Source organism: Schistocerca nitens, chromosome 1, assembly GCF_023898315.1.
Source record: "Schistocerca nitens isolate TAMUIC-IGC-003100 chromosome 1, iqSchNite1.1, whole genome shotgun sequence".
Taxonomy (NCBI): domain Eukaryota; kingdom Metazoa; phylum Arthropoda; class Insecta; order Orthoptera; family Acrididae; genus Schistocerca; species Schistocerca nitens.
In genome coordinates this window covers 1,109,171,399-1,109,196,244 of record NC_064614.1, presented here as the reverse complement: position 1 = coordinate 1,109,196,244, position 24,846 = coordinate 1,109,171,399, and the positions used below count along the sequence as shown (strand labels likewise).

At 38.9% G+C, this 24,846-nt stretch overlaps 2 protein-coding genes across 3 annotated transcripts in view; one reads left to right on the top strand and one right to left on the bottom strand.

The window, feature by feature from the left end:
* The window catches only part of LOC126198921 (transcription factor IIIB 90 kDa subunit), a 382,817-nt gene that overhangs the window by 277,492 nt on the left and 80,479 nt on the right, over positions 1-24,846 (bottom strand). The window lies entirely within an intron of this gene.
* LOC126198929 (BTB/POZ domain-containing protein 6-B) lies at positions 12,846-18,713 on the top strand. Of its 2 annotated transcripts, none has more exons than XM_049935577.1 (6): positions 12,846-13,029; positions 13,596-13,865; positions 14,109-14,256; positions 14,336-14,552; positions 17,382-17,747; positions 17,857-18,713. In XM_049935577.1, the coding sequence occupies exons 1-6, from the start codon at positions 12,939-12,941 to the stop codon at positions 18,325-18,327; spliced, it is 1,563 nt and encodes a 520-aa protein (XP_049791534.1). In that variant the 5' UTR covers positions 12,846-12,938; the 3' UTR covers positions 18,328-18,713. The 2 variants fall into 2 exon arrangements, with proteins under 2 accessions (XP_049791534.1, XP_049791526.1); XM_049935569.1 differs by having other exon boundaries at positions 13,593-13,865.

Here is a 24,846-nt window from a genome sequence, read left to right as displayed (position 1 = left end):
TTCGACGTTGTACTCGCCATAAATTGAAACTTCTATAAACTAAACAACTCGCAATTTGTAAAATATATTTAATAAATATGTGACATGCCCTCGGCGCGATTTCGGTCCCCTTGCCCCAATTGAGCACTTCGACCCCCCCCCCCCCCCACCAGCATCCCCCCTCATCGAGCCTGGCGACCTGAACGTAAACCTAGTTGCGTCTCCAAATACGTCACCTGCGGAGGCCGCAACACGTCTCGCCAGCCTTCGTAAGACCGCTGGGAAGGAAACTGGAAATGCGCCAGAAGTGAGTCATTCGTAAACAAGAGGATCGCTCACGTCCCAGCGTCTACCATGGCCGAATCCCAAACACTACAAAGCAACACGGTCACGTCGTTACGTGCTGACGGCCTGACAGCTGTAATGAATTCCAGTGGTTTCGGTGAACTGACCAGTGTTACCCATACTGATGCAAACGACTCACAACTCTGCTCTGAAACAAAACTTCACGCACTGACGTTCAGAAAACTCTCCTCAGAGAGCCGCATGTGAAACCATGAGGGTGGGAGGGGGGGGGGGTCCACAGAAATTTATTAAACGGGATACGGAGGGGCAAGTTTTTAAAATTGCCATTAGTTATGTGTAATTGGGTCTATGAGTTTTGAGAGCGCACTGCCACAAGAACTACATTATACACGAGGTATATGAAATGTATTATATACATAATGATTGATAGTTATCCACTAAATATTTATGGTGCTCGAATCACTATTACATCTCAAAGGTTTCCGTGAGCTATTGGTATCTATATTTATAATATTAATATGATTTGATTAGCTCGCTCCCTAACTTAATAATTAGCACATCTCACAGGAACTAAAAAATGGTTCAAATGGCTCTGAGCACTATGGGACTTAAGATCTGAGGTCATCAGTCCCCTAGAACTTAGAACTACTTAAACCTAACTAACCTAAGGACATCACACAACACCCAGTCATCACGAGGCAGAGAAAATCCCTGACCCCGCCGGGAATCGAACCCGGGAACCCGGGTTACAGGAACTGTGTATGAGGACTCATTTCAGTACATGTTCAGACATTCTACAAGATGAGCTCCAAAAACGAAAAGAAAGCAAGTGGTTTTGTGTATGATGACGCTCACGTATGTTACAGTCACGTTGTTCAAACTGTCTTTCTTAATATATATGGTGACAGACCATAGGTACAGGAGAACCTCTTGTATGATTTGCGCATTCACCCGAGTTCAATCCTTAGGATTATTATCTGTGGGAACCCTTAAGAAAACTGATGTATGTAATATACAACTGTAATAAGGACACCTCATCGAAGTTTTACGGAAACCCTCAAAAGCGTTTGGCACAATCTAGAGGCGTTTGAAAGTCTACAATAGGCTATGGTCCGAGAAGTATATGCATAATATTTCCAATCAGTTTATGACCACGGAACAATGAAGAATGTCCTTTCATTAAAAGAATATTTAATTGTAGGCCCTTTTTTCTATTTTGGTGTGAGGAATCCACATTCCAAAATTTTTACAAGTTTTTCTCGTAATGTACATCATTATATTTGATTACGAAAATTCCCAGCTAGGCATGTTAATATATGTTATGCAGTATGTCTACATATGTCACTTTTTAGAGATTTGGGTTATGCAAATTCGAACAAACATATGTCAAAAGTTAAACGTTCTGGGCAGCTGGTGAAGAGTACGACATAGGTCCAGTATTTGTATTGACACGTGTTATCACCTCCTAAAACCGCACTAAAATCCGCCGGTGGAAATGACACTCAATAGTGAAGGATCGGTCGAAAATAAAAGATAGAATTACATTTTCCTGAAGACATACGAGTCTTATCTTTATCTTCCATAGGGATAGGAACTTAAGTAGTGAATTAAAATTCGTGCCAAGGCCAAGGCTCGCACCAGGGTCTCCTGCATACAAGGAAGTTGCGCTGACCACTACACTAGTGTGGCATTGTGGCTAAGACAGATGCATAAACTACCCCAGTCCAGTGCCCTCCCTAACACAAACTTCAGTTCATGTCTTCAGGTTCTATCCTTGTCAAAGATCAAATCTGGCTGGTCCCGGCGGAGGTTCGAGTCCTCCCTCGGGCACGGGTGTGTGTGTGTGTGTTTGTCCTTAGGATAATTTAGGGTAAGTAGTGTATTAGCTTAGGGACTGATGACCTTAGCAGTTAAGTCCCATAAGACTTCACACACATTTGAACTTTTGAACAAAGATCAAGTTGAGATTCATATATCTCCAGGAAAATGTAATTCCATCAGATCAATAAATCACCTACGCGTGAGGTAGAGGCAAGGTTTCCCCTTTACATACAAATCTGGGGTGCTATTCCAATATTGGAGAGCCTCGGCAATGCTGACGATTTAAGAAAGGAAAAAGGCGTGGATTGAAATTTGTGTTAGGGAAGGTATTGACTTAGGATAGTCCACGCAACTTTGTTAGCCACAATGCCACAGTGATGTAGTGGTTAGCAAACCTGCCTAGAAAGCAGGAGGCGCTCAGTCAGGAGCCGCGCGACTGCTACGGTCGCAGGTTCGAATCCTGCCTCGGGCATGGATGTGTGTGATGTCCTTAGGTTAGTTAGGTTTAAGTAGTTCTAAGTTCTAGGGGACTTATGACCACAGATGTTGAGTCCCATAGCGCTCAGAACCATTTGAACCATTTTTAGAAAGCAGGAGACTCACGTTCAAGTCCCAGCCTTTGCACAAATTATAATTAATAACTTTAGCTTTTATCCTTATCGACAATAAATAGCTGTTTAGTTAGAGGTGAAATGTCAAAGTACTTTATAGATGACCATGCGTTGCTTATGAAAGCACGAAAAAAATTTGGACTTGAGAGCATGCTATGTCATTTCATGAAGAAAGAGGCTGGTATTATAGTATATGTGTTCTGGTTGCAACCCAGATATGCTCTACAGGGGACAAAACAGAGGACCAGGCAGGCGAGACAAGGATCCGTTACATTCCTCACTGCTGTTGTGGTGTGAACTACAGCGTGGAGCCTTGTACTGATCTACTGGTATCGTGGTCGTGAAGGGCACGACAATAACGTTTACTATTCTTGCCGCATACTGACGAACATTCACTTTCCCTTCAATAAGTACTAAATCAGCCATGTCGTCTTACTCTATAGGTCGCCACACCATGAGATCAGTAGTTGCAGAGGTATGGGTCTCCGCCTTCTTGTGACCTTTCACGATGATGTTTCAGTAGACACTGGATTCTGTCAGAGCGCCACAAACATAAGTGAGACTTATCGCTGAACACCACAGAAAGCCTCTCAGTGTCCCAGTTTGTCTCTTGCCACCAGTCTGGTCGTCTTCGCATCGTGTTGCCCTTCTGGAAGTACCGGTGCACACCCTTCTTGCGATACAGTTGTCCATTTCGTCACCACTCGTTCTGCAGTTACTACACTACAGCCCGTGTTATTAATTGGTGCAATGCTCTAATGTCCGTTCTGCCTATCAGTCGCCTTTCTCAATGTCTGTAAAGTGTCGATATGCTGCATGCGCACATGCTGCGTTGCGATCCGCACTTGAAAATCTCCAATACGAACACCCAATAGGCATCATGTACGCACATCATTCTTGATCTGTAGGAATGGCTTCACTTCGTTCAAAATAAACTCTTATAACGATTAAATGTTAATCAACATAACGCACAGGCATGGATAACCAGCTTGGTAGTATTCAGTCAAGACGTCTATTGTGTAACACTTTCGATTACCCTACGTGTATTTAAAGAATCTTTGAATGCTTATACAATTTTCTCTCTGTTGCTAGTTACACTGGTTGTGGTGCCTGCACAACGTAATTTTCTGTTTTGTTTAAAAAAAATGGTTCAAATGGCTCTGAGCACTATGGGACTCAACTGCTGAGGTCATTAGTCCCCTAGAACTTAGAACTAGGTAAACCTAACTAACCTAAGGACATCACAAACATCCATGCCCGAGGCAGGATTCGAACCTGCGACCGTAGCGGTCTTGCGGTTCCAGACTGCAGCGCCTTTAACCGCACGGCCATCTGTTTTGTTTCCTTCATACTCTTTTTTTTTTTAATTAGTGCCAATTCCTTAAGTATCTTCACACATCCTCGCCAAGACATTTCCTAGTAGTGTTTTTTCCCTACTTATTCGACTCTGCCCTGTTATTACTTTATGAAGCTCTCGTTTTCTATTTAATAGCTGCCTTGGCCCATTTGAGATCTTTTGATTGATCGCTTTGCTTCTTTGAACTTGCAATATATTTTGCTGTTTCATTACTACATTTGTTAAATAACTGCCCCTTTCGCCTACGTATCCGAACCTTAATTTTTTTTAAGATGCTTAATTGTTGATTAATTTAATCTGACGTACTCACTTATGATTAAAGCCTCATAATATTTGCTTATGACTTCCTATCTGCTAAGTTTGTTTACTTCTTGCTTTGATTCGATTTTAATTCTACATGTTACTAGTCCAAGATTACATTGACTTCTTAAATGATTTAAGATCGTCACACATTGCACAGTGTCTTTATTGTTTAATGTGTCATTTTCAGTTCGACATGTTCGTTGCCAAACACATTTTCTATTTCTCTTCTTTTGGGTGAATGTCTTCGGAACAACCGTAGAACTGTTCTCTGCATATACCACTACCCATCTTAATATATCTAACGAAATCATTCTCATAATAAAAATGTGTTTTTTAAATGGTGTCGACACCAAATTATCTGCTGCAACACCGAGCGAGGTGGCGCAGTGGTTAGCACACTGAACTCGCATTCGGAGCCCACGTCCGACCATCCTCCTGATTTAGGTTTACCGAGATTTCCCTGAAACGATTCCCCATCCTTCCCTAATCTAATGGGACCGATGACCTCGCTGTCTGGTCCCCTCCCCCAAACCAACCAACCAACAAACCTGCTGCAACCTACATACTATCCCTGTCCATTGCACATTCAAGTAGCTGGTAAGAAGCCACATTTCCTTTTCCCTCACACACTCGTTTCAGTTAATTATTAACGAAATCAGAAGGTATTTTAAACCAGTTTAACGTAATAGTCGAACATAAACGTGTTCGAAGAAACCAAGATGAATACCCGGCGGGAAACGGTCTTCTCCTTTCCGTTGGTCGTGTAAATGAATACGACACATCGTAAGTCCAACTGATAACACAGGTAGGAAGGCGGAGCAGTTCAGGTTGACGAAAGAGAGGGAAGGAATTGGCGTGAGTGTGCCCCCTCTGAACTCAGTTATCGTCAAACAATAATCTAGTGCTTTACCACTACGTCGCAACTCATCTCGGTAACTATAACAAACATAGAACAGCTGTGTGTGTGTGTGTGTGTGTGTGTGTGTGTGTGTGTGTGTGTTGAGGTGGGTCGGGAGGGTGGCAGGGGGGGGGGGGGCGGGGGGCGGGGGGGGGGGGGGCGCAGCTGGAGTGGTACAGTGAGGAAAGAGGAACATCAGAAGTAGTAGCATACGAAGAAATTTGGCTGCTGTGGCCAAGTGCATACAGTTATTTCTACGACTACTAGTAAACGACTCGTCATCGCTACTCGCAATTCGTTATCGAGTTTTGTGCAACTAATTCGCCTTTTAAAACGCTCACGTAAGTTCATAACGTTCCACAGTAGAAAGTTTCACCCATCACTGTTGTGAAACTGCTGCCTGCGTCGAATCGAGACCAAGAGGGAAAGTGTCTCCTACTCACCTGAAATCTCCAATAGACGCTCAGCTAGCAACGTCTGAGTACAATTGATCATAAAATATATAGTCTCAAAATCGAACTGAACTTCTTTCTTTCGGCATGGTTTCTTTGCTATATATTAGATGCGATCTCGTCCGTTCTGGGAGTTCAAAGTACGAATAAGATGGAGTATACTGATCCACTTCACACAGTCACCGTCCTTTCTATTTTGAATGATACAAAACATGGCTGTCATACTTGTCTCGGTCCGCGACAACTATATTTTTATTATTATTGTTGTTGTTGCTTGTCTTCAGTCCAGGGACCGGTTTGATGCGGATCTCCATGTTTCTATATCCTGCGCAAGCCTTTGCATCTCTGAATAACCACTGCAGCCGACATTCTCTTGGCTCTGCCTTCTGTAACCATTATTGGTCTCCCTCTACGATTACACTCCTCCACCCCCCCCCCCCCTCTCCCCACAAGTGCCTCCGATATTAAATTGGTAATCCCTTGGCGTTTCGGAAAGTGTTCTATCAACCGATCCCTTCTTTTAGTCAAGTTGTGGCACGAATTTCTTTTCTCCGCAGTTCTATTCAGTAGGTCCTCATTAGTTACGCGATCTGCCCACCTAATCTTCATCATTCTTCTCAAAAGCTTCTGCTGCCTTCTTGTCTAAACTGTTTATGGTTCATGTTTCACTTCCATAAATGGCTACACTCCATACAAATACTTTCAGAAAAGACTTCCTGACACTATACTCGATTTTAACAAATTTCTATTTTTCAAAAACGCTTTGCTCGCTATAGCCAATCTACGTTTTATATCCTCACTACTTCGACCATCATCACTTATTTTGCTCCCCAATTAGCAAAACTCATCTACTTGAAGTGTCTCATTTCCTAATCTAATTCCTTCAACATGACCAGATTTAATTATACGACATTCCATTATCCTCATTTTGCTTAGGTTGATGTTCATCTTATATCATCCTTTCAAGACACTGTCCATTCCATTCAACTGCTCTTCGGGATCCTTTGCTGTTTCTGACAGAATTACAATGTCATCAGCAAACCTCAAAGTTTTTATTTCTTCTCCATGGATTTTAATTCCTACTCCAAATTTTTCTTTTGTTTCCTTCACTGCTTGTTTAGTATATAGATCATATAACATCAGGGATAGGCTACAACCCTGTCTTACTCCCTTCTCCACCACTGCTTCCCTATCATGCCCCTTGACTCTAATAAATGCTTTTAGTTTCTGTACAAATTGTAAATAGCCTTTTACTCCCTGTATTTTATCCCTGCCAACTTCAGAATTTGAACGAGAGTATTCCAGTCAATATTGTCAACAGCTTTCTCTAAGTCTACAAATGCTAGAAACGCAGGTTTGCCTTTCTTTGGTTCAAATGGCTCTGAGCACTATGGGACACAACTGCTGTGGTCATAAGTCCCCTAGAACTTAGAACTACTTAAACCTAACAAACCGAAGGACAGCACACAACACCCAGCCATCACGAGGCAGAGAAAATCCCTGACCCCGCCGGGAATCGAACCCGGGAACCCGGGCGTGGGAAGCGAGAACGCTACCGCACGACCACGAGATGCGGGCTTGCCTTTCTTTAATCTATATTCTAAGGTAAGTCGTAGGGTCAGTATTGCCTCGCGTGTTCCATCATTTCTACGGAATCCAAACTGATCTTCCCCGAGGTCGGCTTCTATCAGTTTTTCCATTCGTCTGTAAGGAATTAGTGTTACTATTTTGCAGACATGACTTATTAAACTGATTGTTCTGAAATTACACACCTGTTGACACCTGCTTTCTTTGGGATTGGGTATTTTGCCTGTCTCATACATCTGACACTCCACGGTTGGCTCTCCTACCAACGATAGCACTAGTAATTTGCTCAGTACTGTTCGTCTACTACAAGAGCCTCGTTTGGACTTAGGTCGTTCAGTGCTCTGTCAAATTCTTCTCACAGTATCATATCCCCCATCTCATCTTCACGTCCATTTCCCTTTCTATAATATTTCTCTCAAATTAATCTCCCCTGTATAGCCTCTCCATATACTCCTTCAACCTTTTCCTTTATTTGCCCAGTACTGGTTTTCCATCTCGCTCTTGGTATTCGTACAGGTGCTTCTCCTTTCTCCGAAGTCCACTTCAATTTTCCTTGGAGATATCTATCTTTTCTCTAGCGACATACGCTTCTAAATCCTTACATTTGTTCTCTAGCCACATGCTTAACTATTTTGCACTTCCTGTCAACCTAAATTTTAGACGTTTGTTTCCCTTTCTCTGCTTCATTTTTATATTTCTCGTTTCATCAATTAAACTCAATATTTCCTGAGATATCCATGAATTTCAACTAGGCCTCCCTTTTTTACTTATTTAATCATTTGCTGTCTTTACTATCTCTCGAAGTTGTTCTACTGTATTGCTTTCCCCATTGTAGAGGATCATAACATAATGCGCTCTCTGCAACTCTCTACAGCCTCTATTTCTTTCAACTCGTCCAGATCCCATTTCCTTAATTTCCTATCTTTTTACGGTTAGTTCTAATCTACAATTTATAATCAATAAATTATAGCCACGTGGAATGGCCGCGCGGTTAGAGGCGTCCTGTCACTAACTGCGCGGCTCCTCCCGCCGGAGGTTCGAGTCCTCCCTCGGGCATGTGTGTGTGTGTGTGTGTGTGTGTGTGTGTGTTTTTTGTTCTTATCACAGGTTAGTTTAAGCAGTGTGTAAGCCAAGGGACTGATGACATCTGCAGTTTGATCCCTTATGACCTCTTGAACATTTGAATAAATTATGGTCAGAGCCCACATCTGTCACGGCAATCGTCTTACAGTTTAAAGCTTGGTTTCGGAATCTGTCTAACCATTAAATAATAAATCTGAAACCTTCGATATCTCCAGGTCCCTTACACGTATACAACCTTCTTTCATGATTCTTAAAACAAGTGTTAGCGATGATTAAAATATGCTCTGTGCAATATTCCACATGGCGGGTGTTGCTTTCATTCCTTTCCCCCAGCCCATATTCACCTACTATTTTTCCCTCTATTCCTTTTCCTACTATAGGAATCCAGTTCCTCATCACAAAAAGATCTAAAATTGCACTGTTTGATCCATAGAACGCCAGTTTTGTTTCGGGATTCGACTGGGAGAATATTTTAACTCCGGAATATTTTAGCCCAACAGGATGCCACCATCATTTAAAAATACGGTAGAGTTCCGTGCCCCCGCGAAAAATTACGACTGCATACACACCAGGTAATCAGAACTTTTTTATACCTGCTAATCAGTTACAGTCTTCATCTCTGTAATCATTTAGACATAATCTTCTTGGTTGTCAAGGAACACCCACAATCAACAATAAAGCAGTTTAGTTGTTTAGGGCTCTCTTCCCCCCCTCCCCCCTTCATCCCCTCCCCCCCTTCATCATGAACCAAGTTCTCAACGCCTCTCGCACAACTGTTTGTCAACATGTACGTCATGATTGTCAGCCTCCACTGCCTAAAAGTTAACAACAGTATCAAAACTGGGTAAGCACTGTCTCATGAGTTACAGTAATTGCGCAGCGAACCTTGTACAGCATGCTCACCTACTATTTTACACCTACCGGTAGAAAGGAATTGGCCGTCTGGTCTCTCTGACGGAATAGTTTCGTTCCAGAAGCGTGCATTGAGCATGTAAATTTATAACTGCTTTTCACCCACGTGAATCGACTTCAAAATTTATAGAGTTTCACCCCTTCTGTACACGACACTTTTCTTACATAAGCAAAATGAATCAGGACAAGATGGTAACTACACTAAATACTTGGAACTCCGGTATTTTCTGAGTTTCGCGAAAATTAGCAACAAATTAAATGTTCTACGTCCTCATTCGTGGTCCAACTTCCACTTTTTAATATGTGTTGATTATTTCTGTAAATAAACAATATGTTACCATTGTGGGCCATAAAAAATAATAGCGAGGATAAACAACATAACAAGTGTAACTTCATTTTCTTGTTGTAGTAGGGACGATTTTTTTTTTTTTTTTTTTTTTTTTTTTTTTTTTGCAATTTGTGACTGTCTCGAAGCAGCTGAAGGTCTATTCAGCAACTGGGCAAAATAAAACATGATAAAACATTGTCAATGAGATTCGTAATAAATTTCCACAAATTGAAAGTTATACTTTACACAAAAGTACTCTTTCGTTTCGCACTTGATTTCTATACATTCGCTTATTCAGTTCAGTCGATGTTATAAACACGGAAATCCTCTGTCGGCTGCTTAATTTTTAACTCTGTGATTTCAGAGAAGACGAGGGGTAGGTTCAGCTGCGTAACTGTGATAGATGCTCTTGATAACGACATTATACAACACTGTGTCTGCATTTACGGGCGACTTGTCCGTCAGTTTCTAAGCAATCACGGTTCCATATGCTCAATTATATCTGGATAAAGACTTCTAGTCAATCACTATGGTACAGCAGTATTAAGACTTAAAAACCAACTAGTTGGCAGACAAGTTTTGTAACAATGCAGGAAAACATAAAGGTTCCAATAGTCGGCTGTTTAATAGCGACATTATTCAATAAGCGTGGGATATTCTACACTTTCATGCCTAAAAAACAACACTTTAATGTGTTCTTTCAAAATGCTGACACATGGCATTCTTGATTATTAAGAATAGCTAAGTCTCATTTGTTAATCGCTCATAACACAAACACAAAATAACTGACTGTTTACAAATCTCAGAACTCGTCCCTTCGTACCTCGGAATACATACACATCATGGAACAGTGTTTCAAATCGCAACTTAACTCTCTCAATAGTAACACTGTTGTTTGACTTTCAAACTGTGATTGTACTCATTTTATGGGCATTTTTCGTAGAAATACCAGATAACATACATTATGAGACCAAAAGTATCCGGACACACGGCTGGAAATGACTTTACAAGTTCGTGGCGCTCTGCACCGGTAATACTGGAATTCGATATGGTGTTGGCCCACTCTTGGACTTGATGACAGCTTCCACTCTTGCAGGCATACATTCAACCAGGTGCCGAAAGTTTCTTGGAGAATGGCAGCCCATTGTTCACAGTGTGCTGCACTGAGGAGAGGTATCGATGTCGGTCGGTGAGGCCTGGCACAAAGTCGGCGTTCCAAAACATCCCAAAGATGTTCAGTAGGATTCAGGTCAAGACTCTGTGCAGGCCAGTCCATTACAGAGATGTTATTGTCGTGTAACCACTCCGCCACAGGCCGTGCGTTATGAACAGGTAGCTGCTCGATCGTGTTGAAAGATGCATTCACCATCCCCGAATTGCTCTTCAACAGTGGGAAGAAAGAAGATGCTTAAAACACAAATGTAGGCCTGTGTTGTGATAGTGTCACGCAAAACTTCAAGGGGTGCTAGCCCACTCTACGAAAAACACGGACCACACCATAACGCCACCGCCCCCGAATTTTACTGTTGGCACTATACAAGATGGCAGATGACATTCACCGGGCATTTGCCATACGCGCACCCTGCCACCGGATCGCCACAATGTGTACCGTGATTTGTCACTCAACAATTCCACGGTTCAATCGTCCAATGTTTACTCTCCTTACACCAAGCGAGGCGCCGTTTGGCATTTACCGGCGTGATATGTTTCTTATGAGCAGCTGCTCGACCATGAAATCCAAGTTTTCTCACCTCCCGCGTGTCATAGTACTTGCAGTGGATCCTGATGCAGTTTGGAATTCCTGTGTAACGTTGGCGGTCTCAGTCAGTCAACAGACGAGGTCGGCCGTACGCTTTGGTGCTGTACGTGTCCCTTCACGTTTCCACTTCACTGTTACATCGAAAACAGTGGATCTAGGGATGTTTAGGAGTGTGGAAATCTCGCGTACAGACGCATGACACAAGTGACACCCAATCATCTGACCACGTTCTAAGTCCATGAGTTCCTCGAAGCACGCCATTCTGCTCTCTCACGGTGTCTAATGACTATTGAGGTCGCTGATATGGAGTACCTGGCAGCAGGTGGCAGCACAAAGCACCTAATATGAAAAACGTATGTTTTTGGGGGCGCCGGATACTTTTGATCACATAATGTATTTCCATATTTCTCAAGTTCAACAATATCAAAACTGTTCAAAAATCTATTATCGTATCACGTTTTCAGAGATCTAAATATGCAAATTTTGCATTCAAAGTATTACGCTCTTCGAAAATGCTCGTTCTCGTCTCCACAATAAAAACCAGTCCTTCGGTTCTAGCACTCCCAAGTACGGAAACCAAGCGGCAGGAAAATACTGAGACCAAGTGTCAGGAATAATATGCACAACCCATTTTGACGATGCGTTTTTATTTTCTTCGTTGTTTCCTTGCTGCTCTGATGGGCGGTTTCGGTAATTTATTATCTTTTCATTTTCACTGCAATGGAAAGGACTACTCTCTTCGCTGAATAAACTAATTTTTCATCTACTACATATTCGACTGTAAGCTGGGAATTGTCTCTTTCAACTATGTATCGTGCAACTTTTGCTTATGAGCACAGGAACCATCCTGTCAGCTCAAAACAACGAATCCGTGAGAAAAAAGACAAATGTGACTGAACAGAATTCGAGAACAAAATCAGCGGGCAACAAAGTACTTCAAAATATAAAGACCTGATGGCAGATAACACAGGAATCTCGGTATAATTCCGGATAAAAGTTTGTGTTTTTAGCAGCCACCGGCAGTAAGGCTTCTCTACCTGTTAATATTCATTCGTAGGCAGGAATCTTATATTTGTTCTTGTCATTTTAATGCTCTCTAAGATAACAGACAAGTCTATTTAATATCTTTAAAGGACATAAGCAGCTGCAGCGCTGGGTCAATTAGAAACCAAAAATACTACTCCCAAGGTCCAACTTATATGAATATTTAATTAGGTTTAGACCGTTTCATTTGCCACTCGTTGAAACTTTTTTTGTAATAGAACGAAGTTTGTGTTAATCTATTCTTAAAATCATTTCTGCCAGATTGGTGTTGGAAGATAGTGTAACGCCAAATACATTCATCACTGGTTCCACAAAAACTAATGCCGTTTCCTGGGTGTAATACGCAGAACAAGCGCTCCTGCCTCTCTCCCACTTCTTTCTTGTTTCTTTGTTTCGTATCGACCGCGGCCAAGCGAAGTAACTGTTCAACATGGCTGCCGCGTAAGAGGGGCTTGCGGGAGTGTTTCAAAGATTTGCGTCGATCTCGTATTTCCGAAAATGGCCATGTCAAATCTTTATTCGAAAATATCAACGAAGCCTATAAAAAGATTCCAAGAGAATATATCTCAAACAAATGCATGGGTTAACGGTACGTACGTAAATACAGCTGGATGACATTTGACATCCATTAAGTGACGGAAGTAAATAAGCAGACACAAAACGTTGAATCCGAATATAAATTCGCTTTACTGGTTGAAAAGCTATAATTCACTCTATTTTTATATTTTCATTGCAATACTTTGTGGCTCAATCCAAGGATGTACCTAATTATTAATATCGGTATCGTTCGAAAATGTAATGTACAGACGTAAATGAAATGTCAACAAATTGCAGGTAAACAAAACTCAGAAATTTACCACCGAGCGAAGATAAAGTGTTACCGTACTAGTTTCTTAATGGAACGAAGATGTTAACTTTTCATTTATCATGAAAAATAGTGGTTCTGCTTACTGTTTTCGTAACTATACTATTATTAAACAAAGTAACTAAATTAGTGACTACCTTTCGCATTGCGTGCTAGCATTTATTATTTCAGTAAGTGTATCGGGCGATTGTGCTACGTACTTTAATGCATTACACTACTTAGCTTACATCTCTTGACTTTTCCCCCCATAAACAAGATATGTAATTAAGTTCTTATCACTGTTTCAGCAGAAGCAATCAACAATGGTGGCGGTTTGTCTCTGTCACCACCCCACAGTGTATCACAACGGGAAACAATGCAGATTACTCAGCCAGCTAGTGCTCCAACATCACCTCTTGCTTCTCCAAACCTGATCAACACAACTTTCACACTTTCGTGCCCCAGCCAGTCAACTGTAGATCCTAACTGGCAAGCATCAAAATCAACTGTTCGTGAACGAAATGCAGCTATGTTCAATAATGAACTCATGGCTGATATACGTTTCATCGTTGGAAGTCCAGGTGATTACAAATAATTGTTATAAGTGAGTTGTTAAGGTGAATGTTGGTGGGATGCTTCCATTGATACCATGACTGACTTCTTCCCTTAAACCTATTGTACTTTGTTTATGTATTATGTATTTCCTATGTATTGTATAATGTCTGATACTTTTGATTGAGTGGTATAAGAAAAAATAAAATAAATGCTATAATAATGTGACTGTATAATAGTCCATGCTAAAATGTGATATTCTCCTATTCCAGGACACACACAGTCTATACCAGCACACAAATATGTATTGGCCACAGGAAGTTCTGTATTTTATGCCATGTTCTATGGTGGTTTGGCAGAAAATAAGGATGAAATTGAAGTTCCTGATGTGGAACCATCAGCATTTCTTACACTTTTAAAGTAAGTACCAAGATTATGGAAGACAAATTTGATATACTTGTTTATATTCTTCTTTAAATTACCTCTTTGTTTTGCACAGGTATCTCTACTGTGATGAAATTCAGTTAGAAGCTGACACTGTGTTAGCTACATTATATGTAGCAAAAAAATATATAGTTCCTCATTTGGCACGGGCATGTGTAAATTATTTGGAAACAAGCCTCACTGCAAAAAACGCATGTCTATTACTCAGTCAATCACGGCTTTTTGAGGAACCAGAGCTGATGCAGAGATGCTGGGAAGTTATTGATGCTCAGGTACGTCTTTCACAGTCGCTCAATACACTGCGACTAGATGACAACCCTGACACTTATAATACAGCTCATATGCAGTGCCGTGAAGACAAATCCATCTCTACGACTCATTCCATCCAACATCTTATGCAATGACAGAGTCATTTATACTATAAAGACTGATCAGAAATGTGCATTTAGTGATTGAGCCACTGAGGCAGTACGCAAATGAACAAAGTGATGTGTGAGGTGGGCAAGTGATTGTAAAGTTTCATTTATATAAAATTCCATAACTAACTTGATCAGTTTAGTAAGTATAAGATAGACTTGTACATGGGGATCATGGGATGAAGAAAATAAATGCACCTTCATAATGTGGAGAGGGAAAAATGACAGAAATAAATAAAATTGCTCACGTGGCTCATAATCCTCCAGAGTTCTCTCATACATCTATAGATAATAGATATGTGTGTTACCTGTAGATACATTTTTTGTGTAATAAATATTCAAATATTTTTTGTAAACCAAGCAATAATCTGTCACAAATTTACTATATCCCATTATGAGATGAGGAATGAAAAGAAACCTAAATGGATGTTATGAAAAACTGGTGATGTACAATTCATTTCTTGTGCAATTAATGGTTTTCATTCTTATTAGGTGTCAATTGACTCTAGTTTAATAATCTAATAAATTTTCATGATGCCATGCAAAAACAATAAGTCAAAGATCAATCCATATGGTTTGCTTGTCATTGCAACATTGATACATACACCACGGCATTACTGGCGGTGCAGCTTTTATGATATATCTGTCCTTTCCCATAAGATGAAAAACAGAAAGAGAGGGGCTACTTTGTGTTTGAGAATATATCTTAGTATCCTTTACTGTAGCGTGCATGCAACTCTGATCACACTTGCTTCAGTTTGTCCCCCAAAACAGTCCTTATAATTCTGTTACAGTATAACAAGCAGTTTATTTATTGTTAATTGCCAAATTCAAACAATTTCAAACAGCACCTCAAAGTGTCAATAAAAAATGGCAATATCATTTTAAATATAGTGAAAACTTTTATGTTCTTTGTAATAAAAACGGTACTCCTGTAAATATCAGAGGATAAAAGCAGGTGACAAAGGCTGTACACACGAGAAGCACTGATTATAACAACATACAATGTATGTACTGTAATTAAATTTCAGGTTTAGGTACTTAATTAGAAATAAAGGCAAAGAACAACTTTTTCAGAATGCTTGGCAAAGAGAGTGTGACAGGATAAAATATTAGCAGTGTACTGTAGTTTTCCATCAAAGATGAGCACAGCCTTTTTAATCCGTCATTTACTCTTATTTGAAGCTTTAAAGATCTGAGTTATTTGAAAACAGGTAATAATGACAGTGAAGGCTACCTGTAACAGAAAATGTGGTTACATCAGCCTTACAAAAATTATTCTCTGCAACTGCCGCCACCCTTTACTTAATGTTTTCTGTGAAGCAAAAGTTTACTTTTTAATATTTTGGTTAATTTAATGTGTTTATATTGTTCAGATATGTGATTACAGTATTTAATTCAGTCACAAAGTTAAAGAATAAATCAATTGGTGAAATAAGATTATAAATTTCACTGTATGGATCATTTCTGCGTAATGTGAAAAACTTAAAATAGGTGGAAAATGTTACAGATGAAAGAAATGAAATGGAATTGACCTGGATGCTCATGTTGCTGTCATTTCAGAAATGTTTATCTGGTATATATTGTCCTGAAGTTTTCAAGTATTGCAAATAAGTAATCTTTCATGTGGAGCCTGTGGCAAAGACATATCAGAAGTACTGTCTCACTAAACCAAAGGAACAATCATGATTAATGAAGCTGTTATATCTGAATTTCAAGATCTTAAAACATTGAAGATATCACATTGTAAGTCAAAGTAGCTGACTTCAGTATGAATGATATGTAACAAAAGTATTACAATTAGTGACAATTTAGGAGTGCAACAGAATTCTGAAAATGGAGGAGACTTCAGTATTACTGACTGGCTCTGCCATTTATGAAGTAATTATTTGTTATTGGAGTGATTTTACTATGCTCTAAAATTTCTGCACTCAGTGAAGATTGTTCTCACTCTTAAGAGTAGGGCATGTATGTGCCTATGTTTTCCTGTTGTATGACAGTTCATTAAATGCCAGTTGAGAGAAAATTGCAGCAGTGCACATTTTGTAAGATGGCCAGAATGTTTAATTTTGATGTAAAACATAATCATCATGTAACAGTATTTGGGGACATCATTTGACAGACATATGGAAATATGATGAATGTTAATGGTTTCTCATATGCTGCTGACATTACCATGTAACAGCAATTGAATAACCAACTACTAAAGGCACTTAGCCTATAGAGCACAGTGTCAACACTGAAATTTGATGACCTGACAAAATTTAATATTGTAAAAGAACCCATTGTAATTTCTGTACACACATGCTTTCCTCATATGAAAAATATATATGAAATATTTTTAACATATAGTCTGTTGCTTTGCTTAGAATCACATTACAGTGTTCCTCTTAAAAGCACATCTGCATCATACACATAATATGAAACAGAGAATTTTTTGCAAAGAATAGTTGGCTTATTGGAAAGTGCATCATTATCTCCTATCACAATTGATATAGCAGAACTTTACAGCTGTAGTAACCCTTTTTGTTTTTTAGTATGGATTTTTATTTCTTGCTAGAAAAGAACACACATAGAAGAAGTAGCAAAAACAGTGAATATGTGACTTCTTGTAATGATTATTGTCTCATTCATTCGGCAACAAAATGGAATACGTTTTAATACAGTTATGTTTTCTTTTTGAAGGCTGAAATGGCTCTCCGATCTGAAGGCTTTGTGGATATAGACATTCATACACTGGAGTCTGTATTAGCAAGAGAAACACTTAATTGCAAGGAGATGCATCTCTTTGAAGCAGCTCTTAACTGGGCTACTGCAGAATGTACTCGACTAGATTTGGAACCAACTCCACAAAATAAAAGAACAGTGTTGGGCAATGCATTGTATTTAGTTCGTATACCCACAATGAGTCTTGAAGAGTTTGCTAATGGTGCAGCACAGTTGGGAATACTCACATTACAGGAGACAATTGATATATTTTTACACTTTACTGCTCATAAAAAACCGCAGCTTAGTTATCCAACAAAACCAAGAGCAGGACTTAAGCCACAGGTATGCAATTCAGGTTTAAATTAACAGACGAAGTATCACTAAGTTTCTACACTTTAATTTCTGTAGAAATTGCTTAACGTTTGATTATTTCTCATTCCCATCTGTACAGGTATGTCATCGCTTCCAGTCTTGTGCTTATCGCAGTAACCAGTGGAGATATAGGGGACGCTGTGACAGCATTCAATTCAGTGTGGATAAGAGGATATTTGTTGTTGGTTTTGGACTTTATGGCTCATCTGGAGGTGCTTCGGACTATAATGTGAAGATTGAGCTAAAACGGTTAGGTCGTGTTATGGCTGAAAATAACACGAAATTCTTTTCTGATGGTTCAAGCAATACGTTTCATGTATATTTTGAACACCCTATACAGATTGAACCAGAATCGTACTACACAGCTTCTGCAATTTTAGATGGAGGTGAATTAAGTTATTTTGGCCAAGAAGGAATGAGTGAAGTGACGGTAGGCTGTGTGACATTTCAGTTTCAGTGTTCCTCTGAAAGTACTAATGGAACAGGAGTGCAGGGAGGACAGATACCAGAACTTATATTTTATGGGCCTTCATCAGCTGATGAACATTAGTATGTAACATTTATCGCTTCTCTGACTTTGTAAGCTCTGTATGAGGTTACTTTTTAATGAGGTGTAGCATGAAAATCCCAAAACTTTTTTCCCCGCATTCCGGCAATATACATATTTGGAATGTAGGAGAAGAATTTTTGGCACATGCATACACACAAGTCAATATTCTTCCTTTGTAAATACATATAAAATATACTGTCTCATTTATTTCACTGTTGTGACCACGAGTGAATAAGTAAAATAATTTATTTGTTTTTGGACTTTTTCTTTGTATTTATTCTAAGTCTTTAAAGGAAGGTAGCAAGGCATGAGTGGAAAAATGCGTAATAATGTTACTGAATAGTTCAGTATTATGACAATGTACCTATTGTTGGAATAAAAAAAAAACATATTTGGATGAACGTATTTCTCTGCCTCCTTTTGTTAAAGAACAGAACGAAATTATGAAAAGAAAATGATCCATGGTAAATCATTCATGCTATTATAACTAAGTTCAACCTGAATTCCTGAGAATAACTACCGAATCTCTGTAATACACACTTCAAGGTATTTAACAATTCCATGCCTCGCAGCATCCCTGATATAAAACCTTCCTTATTATCTCATATAGCTCAGGCTGCCAACTGTAGGAGTATCCTCAAATAATGTCACATCATACCTATTGCTGTTGAGTGAACCATGGACAACATTAGGAATAACTGTGAAGAAACATCCTTCCGTTATAGTGGTGATCATTCCACATAATTAATATTATATTACTTTTATTGTATTGATTATTTTCAAAGCCAGCTCTCATAACAGCATCAATTACAATTGACTGGATATCAACTGAGAAGAAAATTAGGTATTTGGCATCTAAAAAATATACAGTGCCCCACAAGATTAAATAGAAATGGCACAAATGTGGTTCCTGGCACCTCACATGAGCTTTATCATAAAAAGTAACGTATTTTTCAGTGTTGACATCTCATTGTATATAGTAAAAGCAATGTAGAACTTCAACACTGAATTCAGTTTCAAGCAACTATAATCCCAATCCAACAAACTAGTCTTGGGGCTTCCGATGTGTCTGTACATCTTGGGATGTGCACACACATCAGATGAAAAAAGTATAGATACTGAAGAATAAGCTGAATAGAATGGTTGAAATCTCCATGGTTCAAAGACACCTCCACCTTTCAGCAGTAGTAGATAGTGTTGCAGATATAACTTGAGGTAATATCTTCAGGTGTGTATATTCTGTACACTATATGAAAACATTTTTCAGAGAGCCAACATTGACCTATTACCTGTCCCTTGTAAGGAGGATGCACTTAAGGTAACACAGCCAAGAAAATATGTTCTATTGAAGCCTCAGAGTCCAGAAGGGAGAACTCATCTGCCAAAGTATGAAAGGTGCTGAAGAGCTTCAGCAATAACTCTACTGAATAGGTGCATCTCGGAAATCTATAAAGTCGCAGCCTACTAGAGAACTCAAAGTTCACCACTTATTGGAAAATTCACAGAAAGCCTCATGATGCAGGTGGTACACAAGAAAGTGATTATCCTGTTGCTACTACTAGCCTGGACAGATTGGAAGTCTTATAAGTATTTACAGTCAGTAGAGAAACAACCCGTTCTAACAGTTGAAGTGAATGAAAGGGAAGCCACTTATACAAAGTCCTGAAAAGAAAGTTCCTCACAATATTTCCAAATATTTTGAATGATTATCGAAGAGCAGTGTAGCTTACGCCCAGAAAGGATATGGTCTGTTCAGAACTGTAATCAAACAGAGAAAATTGATATGTACTGCCTGGAATGATAGAGGATGCATTTTAAGGATGTCTACAGCCAAAGTCAGCACGCCATATCATCTTCTAGCAACATACTAATACGCGTCAGATTAAGAACAGTGGCAGAACATGAGAAGAAGAAGGACTGATGGTAGCCATCTCTTGTTTGGACAAATCCCAGCTCTTTATATTCTGAGCACGAATGTCTTTCATATGAAGTCCCATCAAGTCTGACTAAATTTTAAACCTTTCCACAATGTCTCATATAAAGGAGAGAGGGGTGGAGCACTTGTGGTATTGTTGATCTGATTCATCTATTGAATGGGGACATTACTGATCACACACTTTTACTTAGCTCTTGAGCGGAGGTTGCTGGGAAGAGAAGCTTGCAATTGGCTCATAGTGCAATAGTTACTGAGACACCCCCACCTCCTTGTACAGAGTAGCCAGCTTATACCATATAAAACAAATGAACACATTATAGAATAATAAGATGCAGGAGTGACACGAAAGTTTATGGTAAGTTGCTAGAAGGACCAGGTACAGCCTCTTCACTCATTTTTGTAAATTATATTACCAATAACTGCGCACAGGGATCAACACTATATTGACAAAACTACTTTGTTAAGGTGCACGACACTGTTACTTAGCTACTAAGGTTGGCAATAAGCTTAAATATTTCCGAGTGGCACAAAGTTCGCGGACTTTCAGTGATCACAGAGGGGCCAATTAAAACTGCACAACCAGTGGGCTTAGTGGCCCCCTTGCTGCTGCCTAATGTATAGGTTATAAACTGCCTGGAAACTTATCTTCTTTCTCCCTTTAATGTAACTTTCACCTATAACAACACAATTCAGCAAGGCACTAAAATCACTCAGTCATGTGTGCTGAGAAAAGAAAGGAACCTTGCTCCACTAATACCATATATTCCATCAATACTTGTGAAAACATGTCACAACATTCATGTAAAACTTAAAGATTTGATTTAGTCCATATATAGCTCAGTAATGGTCCTCAAAGTTTGTGAAAAATATCTCGTTTGTTACTGCAGAAACTACATTCATGATTTCTTTTCCTCCTCTGTGTGTCCAGCTATTGAGAATAACCTCTACGTCACAAATTAATCCATGAAGACATCTAATGTGTGTGGTTTTCCTAGGAATCATTTTCTTTGTATTTCTCAACACTACTGTTTCATTATCTAACTATAATCTCTGACAGATAAACACAATTGTGATGAAGCTATCAATGTCATAAAATAATTTATCTTTGGTAAGCCTTGGAAATGGAGCTAGTGTATTACACAAAATACACCGTTACGTGCTACAATTTTGAAATTATGTCAATCAGTTGACAGAATTTATACAAATAAAGACTGAGTGATAGAGGATTCAATTTAAACAAGCGTTGGGGTCTGACACTCAATTATTAATATCTTGTCAGCCATCACATCCACAAGAGTTGGAAAAAACTGAGAGAATTTGTATTTCACAATATATCAGAGCAAGCTCTGTAAAAAAGAGTGTGTCAAACAGTACAGTGGGCATTGGGAATTCAGTTTGGCTATAAATAGCGGGTTGAGCTCAATAACAGTAAACAGTCTGGTTGGAGCATAGGCAGCAAATACGCAGTACCTGAAGAAGACGGCTGGGTCAGTCATCAAAATACTGTGCATCAATGGAAACAACAAACCAGATGTGCCAAGAAAACCTGAGAGATCACAAGGACTGAAACTGATTAAATACATTAGTAAAGATGTATTATTTATTGTATGACTATAAATGTGATTATATGGGTTAGTCCTTTGATAAAGACAACTTTTCTGCAAGTAAAATGCAAAGTCTCAATAATACACCTTTTGTTGATGAACCAATTTAAAGCAGAATTACAGCACATGAAAAAAGACAAGATATTTGCCATGTGATCAACATTCATAATGCATTTTACCTATCAAGATATTGATTATAGTTCGTTTAAGTTGTATGTGTGTGTTTTAATGACATTCAAAAGTTCTTGAAAAATGGGAGTATAATTATTAAAAACAAGTACGGAACATTCAAGTTTAATGTACTGTCAGAGAGATTCTTAGAGATGACATGTAAGCTTGGTTTGGTCAATGACGCAAAAGAACCACCTTGGCATTAAATTTAGGAAAACCCTATTCCTTCCAGGCACGACTCAGTGTCTCAACCATTGCATCACATTGCTTGTTGACACGCATTAAAATGTGCTATTGTGTGGGGCTGAAGTGGCTGTGGAAATATGCAAAACAGGCAAATGTGAAATTTTTACAAGCTAATGAGGATGCAACTGGGTTGTATTTTGTTTGTGTCAGGAAATTTCCCATTGTATCCACTGTATCATAATGAATAAAGGAGAAATTGTAAACAGGTATGTAATTCAGAACAGATGTAAGGAGGACAGCTTGCAGAGTACATCATTTCTCATAAATTACAAAAAGAAGACTGATATCTAGTCATATGTACAATCTGTCTATATATTGTGAAGAGTTTCTCAAGAGTGTATGATACATTTTTTTAAAAAATAACAATACACATTTACAAAAGATGAAATAGGTTAAAGATCCTAGCAAAAATGTGTAATGTGTGTACACATTTACAAAAGATGAAATAAGTTAAATATGTTCCACAGATCCTAGCAAAAATGTGTAGTGTATATACACTGAAGTACATAGGATCATTCTGCAACAGTTGATGTACAGAGACTGCATTATTGCATTAATGATAAATGCATCAATGGTTCTTCCTTCTACAAAATACATCATTGGAATAGAATGAATTAACCACTAATAATTCCTTCAGGGTTCTTTTAAATTGTACCTCATCAGCAGCTAAATTTTTACTGATTGCTGGCAAGCTACTGAAAATATATATTCCTGAATAATGAACATCTTTGTGGTTCAAATTGAGTTGTTAGTATGAAAAAGAGATATATTATTTATGACAAATTCCATTAAAGGATAAGTATACTGAGAAACAGTATTCAATATTGCCAGTTCTTTGAACAGGCTTTTACAGGGTGTTCCTGATTAGTATTACATGTTTTTGGACCCGAAAAACTTAAGCCTTGCTTGATGGGTTACCCATACGTATGATCCTGTACGACATTATGGAATGAAAGTAAACAAAGTATGCCAGCTTTTTTTATTTTTATATCACTTGGTCTAATTGCATCCACCCTACAAATAATGATTTGTTTTGGTATTTAAAAAGTTTTGTGGTATGCTACTCTCTACTGAATTTGTTATCATGTTTTAATATGAACAATCATTTCTATATGCTGTCATCATATTTTAGACATATGGTATGTGTAAACCTCTTACACGTTCTGAAGAAGATTTAATGGGTCTTTTATAAGTTTAGTGACAAAGAATTGGCTAGAAACCACTCATTAATGTCCATATGACTGAAGAAATTAAAATATGAGTAAACAGTGAAAAGCAGGCAATGATGGTGCATAGAATGACATCACATTTACTATACAAAGTGGTTAACTGTCATGTGAAGGGCTTGGGTTTGATTGTCAGTATCATCAAGGTTTAGCTTTTAATAATACTGGATTAAAACAATGACACAAATTTTTGCAGATGAATGTAAAACTGGCAGATGTCAACCCCCAGGTAAGATCAGTTAGAGTTCTGGAGAAATGTAATACACAAGGCAATACTGACCGTATGGTTTGTCTAATGAGACAGACTGAAGAAACAAAAATCTACATTTATACCAATTTGTAGGTTTCGAGAATGATGACTCGAATACACTCTTTGGAATTCTGAAGATGGCAGGTATAAAATGCAGAGAGCAGTAGGTTATTTACAACTCATACAGAAACCGGACCACAGTTATAGTAGTTCAAAGACATGGATAGGAAGCAGTAGTTGAGCACAGAGTGCTGTAACCTGTCCCCAGTGGTATTCAGTCTGTGCACTGAGCAAGCAGTAATGGAAACCAAGGAAGAATTTGCAAAGTGAGAAGAAGTGAAAGCTTTGACATTTCCCTATGACATTACAATTCTCTCAAGAGATAGCAAAGGAGATTGAAAAGAAGTTGAACAGAATAGATAGTATCTTGAAAAGAGGTTATATGATGAACCTTGACAAATGTGAAACAAGGGCAGTCAAATGTAGTCAAATTAAATCAGGTGAAGCAAAATAACTGATGTCAGCCGAAAAAACAGCTGATGACAGCAGAACTAGATGGATATAAAATGCAGACTGGCAATATAAAAAAAAGCATTTCTGAAAAACAGTGTTTGAAAGTCTTTTCTGAAGGTATTTGTTTTGGAGCATGGCTTTATATGAAAGTGAACATAGGCCATAAACAATTCAGACAAGAAGAAAATAGAAGCTTTCAAAATGTTGTGCTACAGAATAATGCCAAAGATGAGTAGATATAATAACCAGGGATATGACTTTCCCAAGTCAACCCCTGAAATGAGATCATCCCTTGACAAAATTCTCCTCACACCACCCAGAGTTGCCTTTCGTCGCCCCCCTAACCTCCGTAACATCCTTGTTAAACCCTACAATATTCCCAGACTACCTTCTCTATCCAGCGGTTCCTACCCCTGTAACTGACCCCGCTGCAAAACCTGCCCCATGCATCCCCTCACAACCACCTACTCCAGCCCCGCTACTGGTAAAACATACACAATTCAAGGCAGGGCCACATGTGAAACTACACATGTCATTTATCAACTGACATGCCTGCACTGCACAGCCTTTTAC